This window comes from Macaca mulatta, chromosome 7, assembly GCF_049350105.2.
Source record: "Macaca mulatta isolate MMU2019108-1 chromosome 7, T2T-MMU8v2.0, whole genome shotgun sequence".
Classification (NCBI taxonomy): Eukaryota; Metazoa; Chordata; class Mammalia; order Primates; family Cercopithecidae; genus Macaca; species Macaca mulatta.
This window is the reverse complement of record NC_133412.1, coordinates 173,627,005-173,646,815: the sequence shown is the minus strand read 5'-3', so window position 1 is coordinate 173,646,815 and position 19,811 is coordinate 173,627,005. Positions and strand designations below refer to the sequence as shown.

The window sequence follows — 19,811 nt, the reverse complement described above, 5'->3', positions numbered from 1 at the left end:
GCCAGAAGCCCCGGAGGCCACCGCCGCCGCGGGCGCGCAGGCGGGACGGGCGGAGGCTCCACAGGGGCGATTCCCGCTCGCGGAGTTTCACAACTAGCGGCGTCCCAGCCTGCGGGCCTCGAAGGGTCCAGGCTCTCCACTGCCGTTATCGCGGCAGTGTCCGCACGGCACAGGCCAGGGCGCTGAGGTTCTGCGGCGGCGCCGGACTCCGAACCCAGGGTCCAGTTCCCGGCCCGATCCGGGCCAGCACCGCCCCGCGCACTCCGGGGGGTCCTCGGGGCAACCCCGCAGGCCTGCGCGTCCCCTCCCGCCGGACCAGCGCACCCATCGCGCTCTTTGTCTGAGGCGCCCCCGCGCCCCGCCCGCGCGCCCGCCACGTCCCCCGCGCCCCGCCCGCCCGCGCACGACCGGCCAATGAGGCGCGGCGGCGAAGCGCGGTGCCCGGGGTGTTGTCCGCGCCGCGCCCGCCCATTGGCTTCGCTCGGCGCCCCTGCCCGGGCCCTGCCGGCAGGAGCGAGGGGCGGGGCGCGCGGCCCGAGGTGAGGGACCGCCGGCCGGAGGGGATTCAGCGAGTCCGCCGCCGCCGAGGGACCAGTGCGGGCCCCGCCGCTGCCGCCGTCCCCACCGTCCCCACCGTCCCCGACCGCGCCTGCCCTGGCTCCGCGCCAGGAGGGGCGGCCAGGCCCAGCCTCGGCACCGTGAGCTCCGGGACCCCGACGGCGCCCAGCCCGGCAAAAGGCCTCAGGAGGAGTACGAGGAGGAAGGGCTGCCTCGCCGGGGACCCGGCCATGGCGCTGGACTTCCTGGCTGGATGCGCTGGGGGTAAGGAGGCGGCGGGCCTGGGTCCGGGGAGGGAGGCCGGCCCACCAACACGCCCTGGCGTCGCGCCTTCCCGCTGGCGGGGGTCTCCGCGTCGGTGAATGGGGACCACAGTGCTCTTGCCTCGGGCGGCTCTCGTGGGCGTAAATTGACTTCAGGCCCGGGCTATCCACGGTGGCAGGTGTCTTTATTCTCTCCGGGCACGCTCGGACGGGAGGTCTGGGGCGCCGGGGCAGCACCGTGGCTGGGCGGAGGCCAGGACTGCCGGGAGGATGCCCCACTGCCCCCCGCGCCGAGGTCCCGGACTCATCTCTCCCCTCCCCCATCCCCGTCCGGCGCGCACTGGAAACAGGGTCCCCTCCCCCGGCTGTATATTTGGGGGCTGACTCCACCCCGTCCCTCGCAACTGTCCAGCGGGGTTCGAGCTACGGGGCCGACCCCTTACTCGGCTGGCCTTGGAGGGCACTGAACCGCTCTAGCCAGACCCTAGGCGCCGAGTCACGCCTTGGAACGCCGCCCCTTCCTACGCGGTTTTGTGAGCTACTGGGGGCGGAAGGGGGGTGGTAGGTGGGCCGGGCGAGCCGGTGTGGGGCACCTTCTCCGAGGCCCGGCCGCGGCCCTGGGGTTTCTCCCATGCCGTTGTCCCCGGGAGGGCGTGCAGTCCCGGCTCTCCCGTACTCCAGCCGTGGGCGTCGGGCACGGTACTTCTCTGTTGGGCCTCTGGCTTCTCTGCTTTTATCCTGAGGGTTAATTTATTCACCAGGATTCATCGGGAGGCTAGGTTAGATATCGCGGGGCGGGGGGGGGGGGTGGGGAAGGGTGGTTGGCGGCGGGAGTTGCAGAGAGGACCGGCCGGTTGCCCTTGTTTGGTCCCACTTCTCTCCCCAGCACCTGCCCTTGTTCGCTCTTCATCTACTTGAATTTGGCTTGAATAAAGCCTCAGCTCCCGGCCAGCGCTGAGAGCCCTGGCGGGAGTGGCTAGCGGTGGCCTTAAGTATTTAAACCTGTGGCGTCGGAGCCTGCTTCTTCTTGGGCGAGAGACTCGTTGAAAAGGGAGTGTGTTGGGGAAGTGATGTGCGTTGAAGGGAGTTAGAACTTCCCAGTCGGTCACCCAGTCAGAAGCTGCGGGGCACAAAGCCCAGAGTTTGCTGTTAATCGCTGGAGAGTTTCTCCCTAGCGCCGGGTGCCCTGGAGACAGAGGGGGCGTGTCCTCTGCGGATTCCATTCTCACCTTCCCCTCCCGCTTCCGATCTCGCTGTTTGCTCCACCCTTGCTCCCCACCCACTTCCAGCTCCAGTGGGTGGGGGGTGAGGGGCTGTCCCCAGGCCAACACCTCCTTCCAGCCTTTGGGGAGTGGGGATTCTTTCCCCGGAGGGACAGAGTCCTTCTGCAGTTGCGCTACCGTCGGTGCTGCTCTCCTGGAAACACCAGGGTTTGGGGTAGGAACACTTTCCCTGAAGGCAGGCCTGCTTGACGCCTCCAGGCACACCTGTGGTCTCCTCTGCCCTTCCTTGCCTGGCCTGCCCTTCCTCTGCCTCCTTGCCTGGAGTGTCCTTCGCTGTCCATCCTGATGGGCCCACCTGGGAGAGATCATATCCATGCCCCCTGCCCCAGGTTTGTGGGTGAGGTCAAGGACTGGCACTGTTTGGTGCTGTAGCACTGGGGCACAGGCCACCCCTCCGCCCTCAGGCCCTACTTTTCGTGCAGGCCCCAGGCACATAATGGCCACCCAGCTAAGGCTCTACAAGCATAAGCCTGAGCCTCCCAGGTGGACAAGGACAGAAGTCACCTGGGGGCTCACTCCTGGTCTCATCAGAGAAACCTAGGCCCAGGGAGGTGGAGGGACTAGAGCAAAGTCACACCACGTGCTCTGCTGATGGCCAGGATGGGCCCTCAGGACAGTGAACTGACCGTGTCCCAGGCTCCAGGTCCCTGGCACAGCCGGGGTCACACTGACAGCCTGCCCAGAGGCACCCCACCTTGGGAACTGCAGGCTCAGGGCAGATGATACCAGTGCTTCTCCTTGGTGGCTGGGGAGGGGGACTATCCACTCCCTACTATTCACCTAGTGTGGGTCATGTGTTTTAACTTCTCAGGGAGGCGGGGCCAGCATCTTGACTGACAGCATCCTTGACGCCTCGCATGGTGGAAGGTTTCGAATGCCTCCCCCCTCTCCCCTGTTGGGGGATCATCCCAAATCTTGAGGCCACATAAACACTGGGCTCTGGATGGGGCATGGACAGAAGCAGGCACAGAGAGAAAAGCTCAGCCAGGGGTGGGAGAACCTGGGAGGAGAGGGAAACCCCGAGAAGGCAGCCACCTCTGCTGCCAGCCATCCCCAGGACAGTGGTTCCTCCCCACCCGCCCCAGCCCTTGAGGACCATTGGGTGGGGATTGCCCCTGGAGCCAAGCTTAGGGAGGACAGTAGACAGTGGCTTTGGAGTTGGGAGACAGGGTTCTGCTTCTGGTGTGACTGGAGGCCTCCTCGTGCGCTCAGGAAGGTGGTGAGGAGGCTGGTCCAATGGAGGCCGGCCCCACAACCCACGCCGTTCCTGAGGATGGGTTCTTCTGGGTGAAGGAGACCAAGCCCCTTGCCGAAGGGTGCTGAAACAAGTCAGAAGAGAAACTGGGAACCAGTGCCTGTCCTGGGAGACCTGAGTGGGGCCTCCCAACAGAGACAAGTGGGGTAAGGGTCTTTCTGCTCTCTCCGTCCTTTGCCCTGTTGCTGTTGCTGTCACCTGGGCAGGTCTGGGGCCAGAGGCGTGACCATGCACCCACAGGAAGGGGACCCCACAGCTGGACCTAGCTTCAGGGGACATGGAGGGGCCTCGAGACGCCCCCCGCTGGAGGGAGAAGTAAAGTCCAGCGGCACATCCTGGGCAAGTGTTCAGTTTCCAAAACCCAGAGAAACCCAGATACTGCCCAAGAAAAGAGGTTCTAGAACTAGGATTTTCAAATTTAGAAAATTAAAAAGCTGAAGTGGGAAACAGGATGGATTTCCTGTTTCCAGGATACAAAGGCCTCCTAGAAAACCAGAAACCCAGATGGAAGTCACGAAAGAAAAGATAGGCTTGGTGGTTGCTTCTTCATCCGCCTGTGAATGTTAGAGGCTCTGGAAGAAGACGGAGCAGGTCTGGAGATGATGAATATGATGAATAAATAATAGTGGAAATTTTCTGCACAGTGAAAGTGTTAGTATTGTTCCAGGAAGGGTTACTTTAAAGGAAAAGACACACCTTTGGCATCTCCTGGTGACATTCTTGAAATCCACAGATAAAATGTCAGTGACCTCCCCACAGAATTGAAAAACACCACCACCACCACCACCACCACATTGGCAGCAGATTTCTCATCGGTAGCACTGAAAGCCAGAGGACCAAGGCTGGCCTGGGCCCAGGATTCTCCACCAGAGTGTTCATACTGTTCCCCAACCAGATTAAGAAATAGATTTTGAGCCGGGCTCGGTGGCTTATGCCTGTAATTCCAGCACTTTGGGAGGCTGAGGTGGGTGGATCACGAGGTCAAGAGATCGAGACCCTCCTGGCCAACATGGTGAAACCCTGTCTCTAAAAATACAAAAATTAACTGGGCGTGGTGGCATGCGCCTGTAGTCCCAGCTACACAGGAGGCTGAGGCAGGAGAATTGCTTAAACCCGGGAGGCAGAGGTTGCATGAGCCGAGATCGCGCCACTGCACTCCAGCCTGGGTGACAGAGGAAGACTCTATCTCAAAAAGAGAAAGGGAATGAATAGTAATTTTCCCAAACCATCAAAAATATGGAAAAAGGAGTAAAATAAACCATTCACATAAAATAAAGTGGCATAAAAATGTCGGATCCCTCAGTTGTTCCAGCAAAATCAGACTGCTTTAGACAAAATCCAGTTATAGTTGCTTACAAAAAACATCTAAAACAAGATAGTAAGAAAAGGTTCAAAATTACACATTGGGCACGGTGACTCACGTCTGTAATCGCAGCACTTGGGGAGGCTTGGGTTTTCTTGAACCCAGGAGTTTGAGTTTTCTTTTTTTTTTTTTTTTTTTTTTTTTTTTTGAGACGGAGTCTCGCTCTGTCGCCCAGGCTGGAGTGCAGTGGCGCGATCTCGGCTCACTGCAAGCTCCGCCTCCCGGGTTCACGCCATTCTCCTGCCTCAGCCTCCCGAGTAGCTGGGACTACAGGCGCCCACAACCGCGCCCGGCTAATTTTTTGTATTTTTAGTAGAGACGGGGTTTCACCGTGGTCTCGATCTCCTGACCTTGTGATCCGCCCGCCTCGGCCTCCCAAAGTGCTGGGATTACAGGCGTGAGCCACCGCGCCCGGCGAGTTTGAGTTTTCTTGAACCCAGCCTGGGCAGCATGGCAAGACCTGTCTCTGCCAAAATTACAAAAATTAGCTGGGTGTGGTGGCTCGTGCCTGTTGTCTCAGCTACTTGGGAGGCTAAGACAGGATGGTCGCTTGAGCCCAGAAGATGGAGGTTGCAGTGAGCCGAGATTATGCCACTGTACACTCCAGTCTGGGTGACAGAGTGAGATCTTGTCTCAACAAAGACACCAAAATTACAAGTTGGACAAAATCATACCAGTCACATGTAACCAAAGAGAAAGCAGAATTGGCAAAGTTAAAGTTAATATCAAGTGGGTTTTAGGGTCCAAGGTTTTTTTTTTTTTTTTTTTTTGACACGGAGTCTCGCTCTGTGGGTCACCTAGGCTGGAGTGCAGTAGCGCCATCTCAGCTCACTGCAATCTCTGCCTCTTGCGTTGAAGCGATTCTCCCACCTCAGCCTCCTGAGCAGCTGGGATTACAGGCATCCGCCACCACACCTGCTAATTTTTGTATTTTTAGTAGAGACGGGGTTTCACCATGTTGGCCAGTCTGGTCTTGAACTCCTGACCTCAAGTGATCTGCCTGCCTTGGCCTCCCAAAGTGCTGGGATTACAGGCATGAGTCACCACACCTGGCCAGATCCAAAATATTAAAGGATGCAGAGGATGTTAGGTAAAGATACAAAGTTCAATTTGTGGAGATGCATAGTAACTTCCACAGGCATTAAGTGGAAAAGTGAGAATGGGTTGTAATGTTAGTTTGTTACTCAACAGATGCTAGCTGTTTAATTATACATAAACACTACTGGCAGTAAAAGGAGAGCTTGAACAGATGTCCAGGTGAAACTCCAGGGAGAGGAGCAAGGGAGTCAGAGTCAGTTCACTGAGCCTGTTTCTCCTGTGAAATGGATAATGAGGTTGCCTTACTCACAGTGGTGGCAAGACTCAGAGATGATTGCCACCTACACAGTGTTTAGGACTCTGAGAAGTGTTAGTGAGCCGTTTTGGAGGGGTGAACCTTTGTCCTTCAAGAGGGGCTGGATTTTTGGCAGGACCTGAAATAATAACTAAGGATGACCGCACAGTCACAAGCTGTCTCCCTGGGCTCGAGGTGGCTCCCACCCAGGGAAGGGGACGGGGGTGTCAGCCACTGCATCACGACCTGGGGTCGTCACTCCCTGGGGGAGGGAGGTAAACCTTTACAGGTAAGGAAAGTGAGACCCAGAGACAGAGTCATTTGTGAGCACGCCAGGCTGATGCGTGGCAGGGGGAAAATTCAAATCTGGGGAGGGTCTGACCCCAAAGTCCAGCATCCCTGGAGCCTCCTGCTCATGTCAGGTGTTTGGATTAATGGGACCTCCCAGAAATAGTGTGTGCAGCCTCCCAGGGGACAGCTTCCCCTGTCAGGCACCCAGACCAGTCCGCCGTGGAGAGCAGCAGCCTGCAGATGGGTCACCAGCGCTCAATGGGACAGATGCTGGCATGGCATTGGGATGTCACATGCATACCCCCCCACTGGACATGAGGATTCCAGGGGCTCACGGGATCTGCCTGCTGCACCCACAGGTGCTTGGGCAATGCCCCTTTCCCCTGCAGGAGCTCCTGCCAGTCCTCCTTGCCAGCACCCCCTCATGCCCAGTGCCCTGCACTGCGTTTCTGAGGTATGTGGGTCACAAGTCCCCCTCTCCTCCTCCAGGTGTGGCAGGCGTGCTTGTGGGACACCCGTTTGACACAGTCAAGGTGAGTCTCATCGCTGCTTTTTTTTCTCGGCGCGTACATTGGAAAGAGGCTCGCAGGGTTGGGGTGGCTGGAAGCCCGTTTCCGTGGACAGCCCCAGGTGGGCAGCTGCTTTTACACCGCGCCGGGCTGAACCTTCCTGCTGCTTCGTCCTGGCATCTCCCAGCTGGGGCTGATCCACATTCTGGGTTCATGGCCAAGTCCATCCTGGGCTTGGCCAGCTGGGACCGAGGTGCTGAGGTTTCCTCCCACCCAGAGCAAGGGCACCCACATTGTTCCCATGCAGAACTCCCCCAAACACTTCCTTGAAAGAAAGAAAAGTTCAGAGAGAAAATACAAAAAAGCCAAAACTCGTACCTCCCATGAACATGATCTTCACGGAGTGGTGATCATCCTTACGGAGAGTCCGAGTGATAGTTTCCCACGTGCCAGAGGCGTGAGGAAGGGCTCTGTTAGCCGGTTCCTTGACAACACCCCACACCTCCATAAACCGGAGTTCCAGGTTCTCAGACCCCCCTGAACGGAAACCAAGGAAATCTGTGTCCTCCAGCTGGCAATTCCCAAATAAATCCCCCACCCTCCGCTTGTGGTTGGGCTGTATGTTCTGAAAGTAGCGCAGTGGGGCCCTTCCTCACGCTTTTTCCTGGGCCCCAGGGCAAGCTGTGAGTGGCGGGCACCAGACCAGCCTTGTGCTTGCCGGCAGCACTACACGTGGCCCCTCTTCCCACTGAGGGAAGGCAAGGCAGGATGCACATCCTGAGCTGGGTTGGCAGGAGACTTCCGGTCTCCTTTTCTAGTGAGCCCAGGTGTTTGTTGGCAGAGACAGTGACTGCTTACCATAAGGCTGGATTGCATCCAGCACAAGAGTGAGGGCCCGGCCTTATGCATTGGCTGTGACCTTAAAAAGCTCTGTCCCTGGGCCTTGTGCAGGTCCAGGCCCCTCTGCCAGCTGGTTTTCTGCATGACCTTGGGCAGGTCCCTGTATCTTTGGGCTCAAACGTTGTCATCGTGCCAGTGCTCACCAGCATAATTTATGTTGGATTAAATGCTGGCTCTGAAAAGCACAACTCTTCCATCCAATTTGTGGAGGCGGCTGAAGGGCCAGGCTTTCTTGGCAGGCAGCGGCCCCACGTTTCCTGCACCAGCCTGCCGAGAGGGAGGCTGTGCAGAGCCTGCCCACACAGCCCCCGGCCCCAGCCGTGCCCACGCGCTGCCTGGCCAGGCCACCCGTGAACCCTCCCCCAGGCCAGAGCAGCCCAGGACAGCCTGGCAGTGTCCACGTTGCACTGTGTTTATATCTCATCGTCATGTGTTGTGAATGCCTCTCGCAACCAAGAAGTGCCTCGCATTCACTTCCTCTTTCCAGCTCCGTGGAGGCCTAGGCTCTCTGAGCTATGAATCGGCCAGACCTGCTGGGCTCCTGCCCGGCCCCCTCAGGCAGCCCCTGGCAGGCCGGGGAGCACTTTCGTTCTGGTGCTCCGCCGTCCTGAGCCACTGAGCCCGCGAGCAGCATCCCTGGTGTGACTCAGGGACAGGAGTTTCTCCAGCCCATGAAATTTTACTCCCCAGACCCTACTTCACTGTCTGGAGGGTGGTCTTTGAGAAGATCTATTTGTGATCCTTTTTTTTTTTTTGCCACTGTGTCGCCCCAGCATCACATCTGGACATACCTACCTTAAAAAGCTGAACTTTTTTTTTTCTTTGAGACGGAGTCTGTGTCTGTCACTCAGGTTGGAGTGCAGTTGTGCGACCTTGGCTCACTGCAACTTCCTCCTCCTGGGTTCAAGTGATTCTCCTGCCTCAGACCTCCCCAACCCCCCAAGTAGCTGGGATTACAGGCACGTGCCACCACCCCTGGCTACTGTTTGTTTTTAGTTGAGGTCCAGCACATGTAGAAAGTGCACACATCCGGCCGTGCGCAGTGGTTCATGCCTGTAATCCCAGCACTTCTGGAGGCTGAGGTGGGCGGATCACAAGGTCAGGAGATCAAGACCATCCTGGCTAACAGTGAAACCCTGTCTCTACTAAACATACAAAAAATTAGCTTGGCGTGGTGGCGGGCACCTGTAGTCCAGCTACTCGGGAGGCTGAGGCAGGAGAATGGCGTGAACCTGGGAGGCAGAGCTTGCAGTGAGCTGAGATTGCGCCACTGCACTCCAGCCTAGGTGACAGAGCGAGACTCCGTCTCAAAAAAAAAAAGAAAGTGCACACATCCTAGGTGTACAAGTCATCGCAAAGCACAGGCGTGGGGAGCTGCCACCCAGGAGAAACAGAACATGGCCAGCCCTCTGGAAGTCTTCACTCCTGCTCCTATCAACTCCTCCCGCCCCTTCTTCCGAGGCTTCCACTGGCCTAACTTCCCCCTTTTTTTTGAGACACGGGTCTTGCTCTGTCACCCCAGGTGGAGTACAGTAGCCCACTGTAGCTTTGATTTCCCAGGCTCAAGCAGTCCTCCCACCGCAGCCTCTCAAGTAGCTGAAACTACAGGCAGACACCACCATGTCTAGCTAATTTTTTTTAAGTTATTAGTAGAGATGGGGTCTTGATACATTGTCCAGCTGGTCTCAAGCTCCCAGGCTCAAGTGATCCTCCTGCCTTGGCCTCCCAAAATGCTGGGATGACAGGCCTGGCCCACTGTCCTCACTTCCAACACCACGGGCCCCTTTTGCCTGGTTTGAACTTAATATAATTGCAGCTGTACCCTAGAATCATCAGGGGCGATCTGAGTCCATGTCAGTCTGTACTGTCACATGGCCACAGACAATCTCATGGCTGGGACAGTCACAGTTTATTCCCCCAGACCCTTGGGACTGAAAGAATCCAAGATCTAGATCTCCTCTATAGCGTCCAGAACCACAGCCCCCGTCCTGAAGCACATGGGCCTTCACACGTGGTTCTGCACGAAGGGAATTTTCTGTCCTGCTTCCTTGGACACAACAACAATAAGGAAACAGTCACTTTCATCAGGGAGCAGTCATCTTGACCTGTGATGAGGGGGTGACCGGCTATCCCTGGGCAGGGGATGGGGAGGGTGGGTGGGGGCTGGCTGTGGGGGCTCCGTGCCTGGATGTGATGTTGAAATTTTGTGTTGCTTTAACCGCCTTTACTTTCTGAGCTAGGGGCTGTCTCCATCCATAGCAAAAGTGTAACTTTGTTGTAGATGGGCGTAAGCCTCACCCTGGAGAGCGCTAGTAAGTACAGACCAGGTGAACCAGACCCCAGCCTGGACCCCACCCTGTCGTGCCCATCTCCCCAACCCCAGAGTTCCCTCCGTAGCAGGCACAGGGAGGGTGTGAGACAAGCTTGGGCCCAGCACAGATCCTGGGGTGGGGGCTCGGGCTGGTCGAAAAAAATCAGCCCCCTCTGGATTGGGGGTCCTCATGTGGGGGTCTCTCAGCCCTATGGGGAGCTGGGAGCTTCCTAAACTTGTGTCCAAATGACTAGTTTCCCAGGGGTGGGTCCATTCCCATCAATCCTCAAAGGAGAGCCTGTCATCCCAAGATTTTAAAAGCCTGAGCTGTAGATGACAAGACTTGGGATGCTGGGCCACAGTTCCTCTCCCAGAGAGTGAGGGCTTGTCACAGACTGAGGGGTCAGAAACAAAGTAGGGAGAGACCTCTGCCCACATTGGTGGGAAAAGCTGAGTTGACCTGAGCCTGACATTCCTGAGCTGCTGGACTTGGGCGTTCACCAGTGTATGTGACCTGCAAAGACTTCACAACACTACCCAGGTGGCATTGAGTATCCAACCTGGGAAGGGATAGCTCCACGTCACATCGGTTCTATTCACACAGCCCTCTTAGTCCCAGTGTTGGGCCTGCAGGAGGAACAGAGAGATCCCCCCAGAGACCACAGAACATTGAAGGGAAAGCAGCAAACCTCACATCAAGGTGCTGGCCAAGAACTGGGCCTCCAGGGTGGGAGGGGTGCTTCGGGCCAATCTTGAAGCATTGGCTTCCAGCTGTTGAGGTCCTGGGCGTACTGAGATGGTACTTGTTTCCTAACAAAACATTTTTTGTAAGTGCATTCACCAATAGAGGGCCCACCTATTCTGGTGGAGAGAATTGGAAAAGGTTCCAGAATCTGGGCAGAAGCCTGGCTGTTCCCGGTGAGGGCTCTCCCTTGCCAGCACTCCCTCCCACCCTCACTCTGACCAACACAGCTACTCATATCACTGGAGAAGACAGCTTTGGCCAAGTTGTAAAACATCTCTGAGCCTCAGTCTTCCCATCTTGGAAATGGGGGCAGTTGTCCCAATGCCAAGATAATTGAGTGTGAAGCCCTCCCCTGTCCCGTGCTGCCTAGTACCGAAGGCACTTGCTTTGTGGCCCTGGCTGTATGAATGATCATTCCTGAGTCAGACCTAGGGAATCAGCCCCTGAGAATGTGACTTGACCTAGTTTACTCCCACCCCCCACCCCGCTCTGCAAGTCTGAGCCTCCTGTCGAGCAGAGATAAGCTCATAGGCAACAAAGAGCGCTTTGACATGGAAGAGGTTCTGGGCCACTGGGCTCGGAGGCGGTGGGGCCTGAGCAGTGTCCCGGGCCCCAGAGCTGCTGATGTGGGTCCCCAAGGAGGTTGTTGGCTGTTCTCTTGCCACTGCTCTGTTAACTCGTAACTGCTGTTCTCACTAGAGGCTACTGGCAGAGACCAGGCAGGAGCTCCTGGAGCCAAGGTCATTGCTTATATTATTTATTTATTTATTTATTTATTTATTTATTTATTTATTGAGACGGAGTGTTGCTTTCTCGCCCAGGCTGGAGTACAGTGGCGTGACCTCACTACATCCTCTGCCTCCCCGGTTCAAACAATTCTCCCACCTGAGCCTCCTGAGTAGCTGGGATTACAGGCGTGTGCCTCCACGCTAGGCTAATTTTTTTTACAGACATGGTTTCGCCATGTTGGCCAGGCTGGTCTCGAACTCCTGACCTCAAGTGATCCACCCACCTCGGCCACCCAAAGTGTTGGGATTACAGATGTAGCCACTGCACCCGGCCAGGCTCATCACTTTTTGCACCTATTGCCTCGAAGCCAGTCTGATGGGACATTAGGGCAGGGGACCTTCAGCCTGGTCTGGGACATGGGCTGCCCACTCAGCAGTATGACAAGCATCACCTGGAGAATGGGCCGGTCTCAGGAGGTCGTTCATGCCCCACCGGCAGTGCACTGTGCAGCCATAGTGTAAACAAGAGGCTTAACCTCAACTGGTCTGAGATCTTGGGGACCCCCTACCCTGTCTCCAGCAGCCTGTCCCTGTAGCTGTTTGCCCACCGGCACCCCATCCTGAAAAGGCATAGATACCCGGTCCGCCCTGCCCTGGAATTACAAAAGTCTTAGACTGTGCCTGAGTGCCCAGCCTCCTTAGGAGACCCTCCCAGGCAGCCTGAGTGCCAGACCCGGGAGCTGGGTGCTCTGGCCCTGCCTGCCTGCCTCTCACTGGACCCTCTCCTTCCAGGTGCGGCTTCAGGTCCAGAGCATGGAGAAGCCTCAGTACCGTGGGACGTTGCACTGCTTCAAGTCCATCATCAAGCAAGAGAGTGTGAGTGGCCTGGGCTGGTAGGGCTCGGGAGGCACAGGATGGGGAACCAGTCTCCGGGCTGCCACCACCCCAGACCAGAGAGCCAGGAAGGAAGGTGTCAGGATGGCCAGGAGGCCAATCAGGACCTAGGTTCCAAAGAAATTCTGCTTGGTCCTCAGGAGCCCCTGGGGTGGGCTGGGGCTGCCATCCTCCGACCCCTCTCCGCGTGGAGGGCCCAGGAGGTGCGTGTTGCCGGCTCTGATGGCGTCTCTGCCCCCGCAGGTGCTGGGTCTGTACAAGGGCCTGGGCTCGCCGCTCATGGGGCTCACCTTCATCAACGCGCTGGTGTTCGGGGTACAGGGCAACACCCTCCGGGCCCTGGGCCACGACTCGCCTCTCAACCAGTTCCTGGCAGGCGCGGCGGCGGGCGCCATCCAGTGCGTCATCTGCTGCCCCATGGAGCTGGCCAAGACGCGGCTGCAGCTGCAGGACGCGGGCCCGGCACGCACCTACAAGGGCTCGCTGGACTGCCTCGTGCAGATCTACGGGCACGAGGGTCTGCGTGGCGTCAACCGGGGCATGGTGTCCACGCTGCTGCGAGAGACGCCCAGCTTCGGCGTCTACTTCCTAACCTACGACGCGCTCACACGGGCGCTGGGCTGCGAGCCGGGCGACCGCCTGCTGGTGCCCAAGCTGCTGCTGGCAGGTGGCACGTCGGGTATCATGTCCTGGCTCTCCACCTACCCTGTGGACGTGGTCAAGTCACGGCTGCAGGCCGACGGGCTGCGGGGAGCCCCGCGCTACTGCGGCATCCTGGACTGCGTGCGCCAGAGCTACCGCGCTGAGGGCTGGCGCGTCTTCACACGGGGACTGGCGTCCACGCTGCTGCGCGCCTTCCCCGTCAACGCCGCCACCTTCGCCACGGTCACCGTGGTGCTCACCTACGCGCGCGGCGAAGAGGCCGGGCCCGAGGGCGAGGCTGTGCCCGCCGCCTCCGCCGCCCCTGCGGGGCCCGCTCTGGCGCAGCCCTCCAGCCTGTGACACTCACCCCGCCCTCCTTCCCCAGGGCCCCTTCTCAGAAACCTGAGACATAAATTGGCCCCTGAGTCGATTGCCGTGCTCCTGCTCGGATGCCGGGGGCTGTGGACTCTCTCAGACCTGGGCTGAATTTTGCTGATCAGCCGGGTGGCTTTGGCCGAGAACTTCACTTGCCTCAGTATTCTCATCTGTGAAATAAGGACCCTCATACCCACATTGTAGAGTCACGAAGGTCAGAGATTATTCTGAGTGGCAGCCAGCACCTGGCCTGGCTGAGGACATTGCACCATTCATTATCCTGGAAATTGAGGCAGACACTCCAGCCCCTTTCTGGGATCCTGGCCACGCCACTGTGCTCCTGCCCTGCAGGCTGGCTCCCACGGGTCTCTGATGGCCCACCAAGGGGCTGCCCAGGGACCTGACTCCATATATCCTCCACCCGGGAGGCTGGTGGGCCACCTCTGGTCTGTGTTAGGGACAGAGGAAAACTTGGTGTGCCTCCTGGTGTCGCAGAACTGGATCCTCTGCATACCCCAGCTTCTCCACATGCCACTGCTAGGGGTACCCCAGCTGCTGCCACTCCTGCTGGAGGGTGAACTGGGGACCCTCCACCCTCCGGGAAGCCATGGAGTCTGCTGGAGGCACCATATCGGCGAACGGGACTAGCGTGGGGAGCAGACAGACCAGTGGGTGGAGGTCTCGACAGTTCAAGTGTGATGCAGCTGTGGCAAGAAGAAATCCTTCCACCTCTGGGCCTCAGGCTGCCTGTCCATAAAATGGGGACATGGCCAGCTGATGGACAACTGAGTCTCTGGTCCACCCATCCCCGCCAGCCAGGATCCCCCAAGGTGTGCAGAGGGCTCAGCAGAGAACAATATGGGATCCCCCTCACCAGGGCTGGAACACCTCCAGCCACAAAGAAGCCAAAGGTCAGTTCCTCTTGCTCCCCAGCAAACGGTGCCTCCTAGGCATTCTCAGAGCCAGGGCTTCATCCCTGTGAAGGCACAGGGTCTGATAGTGGGCACAGGGGTGGCTAGTTGGGGCCTGGGGCAGGAGAAGGCCGTCCCAGGCATCCTGGGGAATGTGCTTGATGAAGATGACACTGGGCTTTGCACAGCCTGGTGTCACTGCACAGAAACTGTCAAGGGAATAAAGTTTTCTTTGTTTTTTAAGTGGTGAAGCTGCCTTTGCATATGGTGGAGGAAAGGGCTTCATTCAACACCCTTGCCCTGGAGTCGAAGGGGCCAGCTCAGAGGTGTGTGTGCCCTCGGATCCTGACAGCGGCCTTGGCCATGTGACCTGGGCAGTTGCGGATACATCTGAGAACCTGTTTTCTCGTCTGTAAGGCAAGCTAATGAAGGGCGAGAGGATTGGAATGTAAAGCTTATGAATACGCTGGTGCAGCCTGGCCATTCAGCAGAAGTGCCTCTGCTATCATCCCAGCAATGAGACGCCTGTGGTGAGGGACACTGGTGGGCGGGGCAGCAGGGACAGGGGGTGTCCCAAAAACAGCTTCCTGGAGGAGGGGAGGTCTGAGCGGAGCTGACCATTTCAGCCACCCGGGCAACTTGGGCACAACTGTACCTAACCTGACCTAGGAGGTCAGAGAGCGCTTCCTGGAGCTTTGCCAAAGGTGTGGTGTGGGGGTCTCAGTCTCACTGCACACCTCACCTGCAGTTCTGTTCAGCCTCCTGGAGTTAGCCCTCGGCATCCTGAGCCTCTGCATCCACCAGCCCTGGAGGCTGTCCCTCCCAGCTGCTGAGCCAAGAAGCTCTGCCCACTGACAAGGGAGAGTCGGGGAGGGGCCCCAGTTCCTGTGCCTGTTTAATCCTAGTGCCTTCCAGGGAGGCAGGAGGCTTCGAGGAAGCTGGCTGTTGACCCCCGGGGTCTCCTTGCCTCTCACTTCTCTTTACTGTGAAATAAACCAGGGGAAGCTCCCAGGGGTGAGGGACACACCCTGGCCATGGGCACAGAGAGGGGCCCCTTCCCTGGCTCCTCCATGTCCAGTTTGGCAGCCCCTTTGCCTCTGTAGGCCTGGGTGGCTGAATCTCTCAGGGCAGCTTTGGTCCGCCTGTGGCTGTGGTCCTCATCACCCTGGATCTCTCCACACATCTGCACTCTCTGGAAAGGCCCCAACGTGACCCTTGTCAGGAACTGATTTGAGCACAAAGCTTTCTCCAGCCCTGCTCACCCTGGGGCTTCTCCACGACCCCTGCTGCTGCCTGCCATCTGGGGACAGCACACAGACAGGCCAGCCATTCGGAAGTGAGGGGTGGTGCGGCAAGGAGCAAGGTGAAGGGGCGGGGGGCTTCCAGCTGCCTCACACTTCCCAGTCCAGCCGCCTCACACGACCAACACATCTGCCAGGCAGGCAGCGGAGCTGCTGCTGTTTTTAATGAATTTCTTTTACATTTTCTTTTCTCCCTGATTTGAACTTTTTTTTTTTTTTTTTTTTTTTGAGACGGAGTCTTGCTCTGCCGCCCAGGCTGGAGTGCAGTGGCCCGATCTCAGCTCACTGCAAGCTCCGCCTCCCGGGTTTATGCCATTCTCCTGCCTCAGCCTCCTGAGTAGCTGGGACTACAGGCGCCCGCCACCTCGCCCGGCTAGTTTTTTGTATTTTTTAGTAGAGACAGGGTTTCACCGTGTTAGCCAGGATGGTCTCGATCTCCTGACCTCGTGATCCGCCCGTCTCGGCCTCCCAAAGTGCTGGGATTACAGGCTTGAGCCACCGCGCCCGGCCTGATTTGAACTTTTTTAAAATTTTGAGATGAAGTCTCGCTCTGTTGCCCAGGCTGGAGTGCAGTGGCGCTCTCAGCTCACTGCAACCTCCACCTACTGGGTTCAAGTGATTCTCCTGCCTCAGCCTCCGAGTAACTGGGATTACAGGTGCCCGCCACCACACCTGGCTAATTTTTGTATTTTTAGTAGAGATGGGGTTTTACCATGTTGCCAAGGCTGGTCTCAAACTCCTGACCTCAAGTGATCCACCTGCCTCAGCCTCCCAAAGTGCCGGGATTACAGGCGTGAGCCACCACGTCCGGCCTCTGATGTGAATTTATTTGAAATAAGTGATCTATGAAGGTGATTAAAAATACCCCCAGAACCCAGGCTTATGCAGTGAAGAGGAAAACCTCCTTCACCTCCCTGGGGCCAGCCTCTCCTGAGTCGAGGACAGTCTCCAGTTCCCGGAAGGCATCCAGCACATCTTGCACAAGTGGCAGCATGGCAGGCAGGGGGACATCTGCACCCCCCACGAAGTGTGGCCAAGGTCCTGACTGTTCTGTTCTTTGCTGTCTTCCCTTGACAGTGATCCTGGAGATTGCATCCGTCTCCTAGGGCTGCTGTAACGAAACACCACACATGGTGGCTAAACGATAGCCAAGTGTCCTCTGGGAGTTCTGAGGGCCACACTCTAGCTGCAGGCAGGGTTGGTTCGTCTGGGGGGCTCTGAGGGATGAACTGTTCCCTGCTTCTTCCAAGCTTCTGGTAGCGGCTGGTAATCCTTGGCTCCCTGGGCTCACAAGCGCATCACTCTGATCGCTGCCACCATCTCTTGCCCCCTTCTCCTGTCTGTGTCTCCATGTCTTCTCTTTGTGTAAGGGAACCAGTCACATGTGATTAAGGGCCCACCCTACGCTAGTATGACCTCATCTTAACTAAAAACATCTGCAGAGACCAGGTTCCAAATCAGGCCAAATTCAGTTGCCTGGAGTTAGGGCTTGAACGGATCTTTTTGGGGCCACAATCCAACCCTCAACAGGGCTCTGTATCAGTGTGTCTGAACTGTCCTCCTTCCTGCTGACAGCTGCGTGGCATATTTCACTGGATAAACTGTGCTTGATTTGCTTTTCCAGTCAGGTTTGGGAACGTAACTGGGAGACACGTCTCAGCAGAGTCTTAGGAAGAGCAGCAGCAGACGGGGCCGCAGAGGGACCACAAGGCTGTAGCTGGAAGGGCAGATGTAGCCAAGGTCCCGAGGTAGAAGGGGTCGGTGGGGGCTGGGAAGGGGGGCGAGGCAGGGTCTGGAGGACAGCAGGGCCACATGGCAGTGCCTTGAGGACAGTGGCAGATCCTCCTAAGTGCCAACTGCTCTTGAAATCTCAGCTTGTTCTGGGCTTCAGTATGTCCAATCAAAACACCTTCCCAGACTGTCTTTTTTTTTTAGATGGAGTTTCACTCTTTTCGCCCAGGCTGGAGTGCAGTGGCACGATCTCGGCTCACTGCAACCTCCACCTCCCAGGTTCAAGCAATTCTCCTGCCTCAGCCTCCTGAGTAGCTGGGATTATAGACGCAGCCACCACGCCCTGCTAATTTTTTGTATTTTTAGTAGAGATGGGGTTTCACCATGTTGGCCAGGCTGGTCTCGAACTCCTGATTTCAGGTGATCCGCCTGCCTTGGCCTCCTAAAGTGCTGAGATTACAGGCGTGAGCCACCGCGCCGGCCCCCAGACTGTCTTGCGGCCGGAGCTGGCCATATGTCTTGACAGCTTCTGAGAAAGCTGTGAAACAGAACACGCTGTGGCGCACCGCTTGACCTCTGATCTCTGACCTTGCTCTCTGCCTCCCGCTGAAAACGGGATAGGATGCCTGGAGCTGCAGTGGGAGAGCCCACAGCCGTAAGCCACCGGGTCAGCCTGGCCTTGGAAGGCTGGTCACATCCCTCTCATTCAGCACACTTCCTGTCATTTGCAGCCAAATGCACCACCAGCCGCCATGCAGAACTGAGTTTATTTCATTGTGTCAGCAGCTGTGAGCAGGTTTTACCCAGGGAGTGACAAGATCCAATTTATGCTTTGGAGACCCCACAGGAGGTTAGGAGGCAATAAGAGGCAGGCCAGGGTGGGGCCAGAGGCCACGAGGGTGTCTGGGCCAAAGGACATCTTGAGGCCAGGAATGGGGCAGGGGAGTCCAGTGGCAGGTAAGTGAGACCACGCTGGGGAGTAAACAGCAGAAGAAGCCCTTGGAGGTGTCGGGGGTGCACCCAAAGGAGGCGAAACTATGTGGCAGGAGCTAGAGTCTGAACTCCGCAGGGATCTGGAGTTTATGGCTCCTTCCTTTTTTTTTTTTTGAGACGGAGTCTCGCTGTGTCTCCCAGGCTGGAGTGCAGTGGCGTGATCTCGGCTCACTGCAAGCTCCGCCTCCCGGGTTCACACCATTCTCCTGCCTCAGCCTCCCAAGTAGCTGAGACTACAGGCGCCCGCCACCACGCCCGGCTAGTTTTTTGTATTTTTAGTAGAGACGGGGTTTCACCATGTTAGCCAGGATAGTCTCGATCTCCTGACCTCGTGATCCACCCGCCTCGGCCTCCCAAAGTGCTGGGATTACAGGCTTGAGCCACCGCGCCCGGCCATGGCTCCTTCCTTGACCCCTTAAGGGAAAGGGCTACCAAACGGCACTGCCGAGGGATTTGTCTCTGGGATGGGAAAGAGGGAGGCTGAAAGCGTGGAAGGGCAGAAAGAAGGGGACAGGCCCCGTGAGGGCTGGTGCTCAGGTCCTTGGTGCAGAGTTCAGGCAAAGCAGTGGCATTTTGGAGAGTCCAAATCTGAGAAACTGTATTTCCAATCTCAGAGCCCACACCGGGTTCGCACACAGACTTCCCCTTCCCTTTTGATTCCTTTGGACATCAGGTGTCTGGAGCGAATGGAGCGTAAACCTCCTTGTGACCCTCTCATCACCAGCCTGAGCCTTTAGTGAGTCATTTCTCATAAAAAGCACCTGTGAGGCCACACTGACCCAGGACCTTCACCAGCCCTCCCTGTGCTGGGCAGGTTCTTGTGACTGTAGGGACGGCCTAGCCCTTTGCACACCCATCCCTTCATCCTCCCAACAGCCCTACAAGGTCGGTGCTGGCACTCCCGTTTTGCAGTGCAAGATACCAGTTGGGGAGGACCCCCGTCCAAGGCCACATGGCTAGCTGGTGCTGGAGCCAGTGCTGGGAGCCGGTCAGCCCATCCTTTGCCCTTCAGCAGGATCAGCTGGGGCCGGCAACCCTGGAGCGGCAGTGCAAGCACCAGAGGGGGCCTGGCCAGGGCCAGGGTCCAGGTCCCATGCTCCTGGGTCTCAGCTCCCTTGCTGCTTCTTGCTCACACACCCCTGACCTCATGGTACCCACCTACCCATGGAGAGGCAGACACATTGCTGGGTCCAGAGGCCACTTTCCAGGGAACTGGGAAAGGCTTGGTGGGGCCAGTGTCCACCTTGATCAGGGCACAACAGAGACAGGGCAGAGGCTGAGGGGAATGGGCCTGTGCTCCAGGGACTCCTTGCTCAGCCTCGCTCTCCTGCAACTTGACCTCCCCCAGGCTCGTGGGGAATGCCAGTCCCCCCCACCAGTGCCCCTCTGCAAGCAACACCCTCCCCAACCATGCTCTGCCAGGCC

The 19,811-nt window shown here is 57.6% G+C and overlaps 1 protein-coding gene across 7 annotated transcripts; it reads left to right on the top strand.

Moving 5' to 3' along the window:
• Nucleotides 1-479: 479 nt before the first annotated feature.
• Nucleotides 480-14,604, top strand: SLC25A29 (solute carrier family 25 member 29). 7 transcript variants are annotated; one of them, XM_077941725.1, is made up of 6 exons: nt 480-822; nt 6,836-6,879; nt 10,671-10,766; nt 11,511-11,551; nt 12,332-12,415; nt 12,677-14,604. In XM_077941725.1, exons 5-6 carry the CDS (start codon nt 12,353-12,355, stop codon nt 13,433-13,435), a joined length of 822 nt encoding a protein of 273 aa, XP_077797851.1. In that variant the 5' UTR covers nt 480-822; nt 6,836-6,879; nt 10,671-10,766; nt 11,511-11,551; nt 12,332-12,352; the 3' UTR covers nt 13,436-14,604. The 7 variants fall into 7 exon arrangements, with proteins under 7 accessions (XP_077797851.1, XP_077797847.1, XP_077797850.1 ...); XM_077941721.1 differs by lacking the exon at nt 10,671-10,766 and adding an exon at nt 9,996-10,067; XM_077941724.1 differs by lacking the exon at nt 11,511-11,551 and adding an exon at nt 9,996-10,067.
• Nucleotides 14,605-19,811: the final 5,207 nt, after the last annotated feature.

Excerpts from the sequence above, each read along its gene's own strand:
- SLC25A29 (XM_002805208.4), top strand. The coding sequence starts at position 789 with ATGGCGCTGGACTTCCTGGCTGGATGCGCTGGGG. Across the intron at positions 6,880-12,331 it reads ACCCGTTTGACACAGTCAAG|GTGCGGCTTCAGGTCCAGAG; the intron begins GTGAGTCTCATC and ends CTCTCCTTCCAG. Across the intron at positions 12,416-12,676 it reads CCATCATCAAGCAAGAGAGT|GTGCTGGGTCTGTACAAGGG; the intron begins GTGAGTGGCCTG and ends CTGCCCCCGCAG.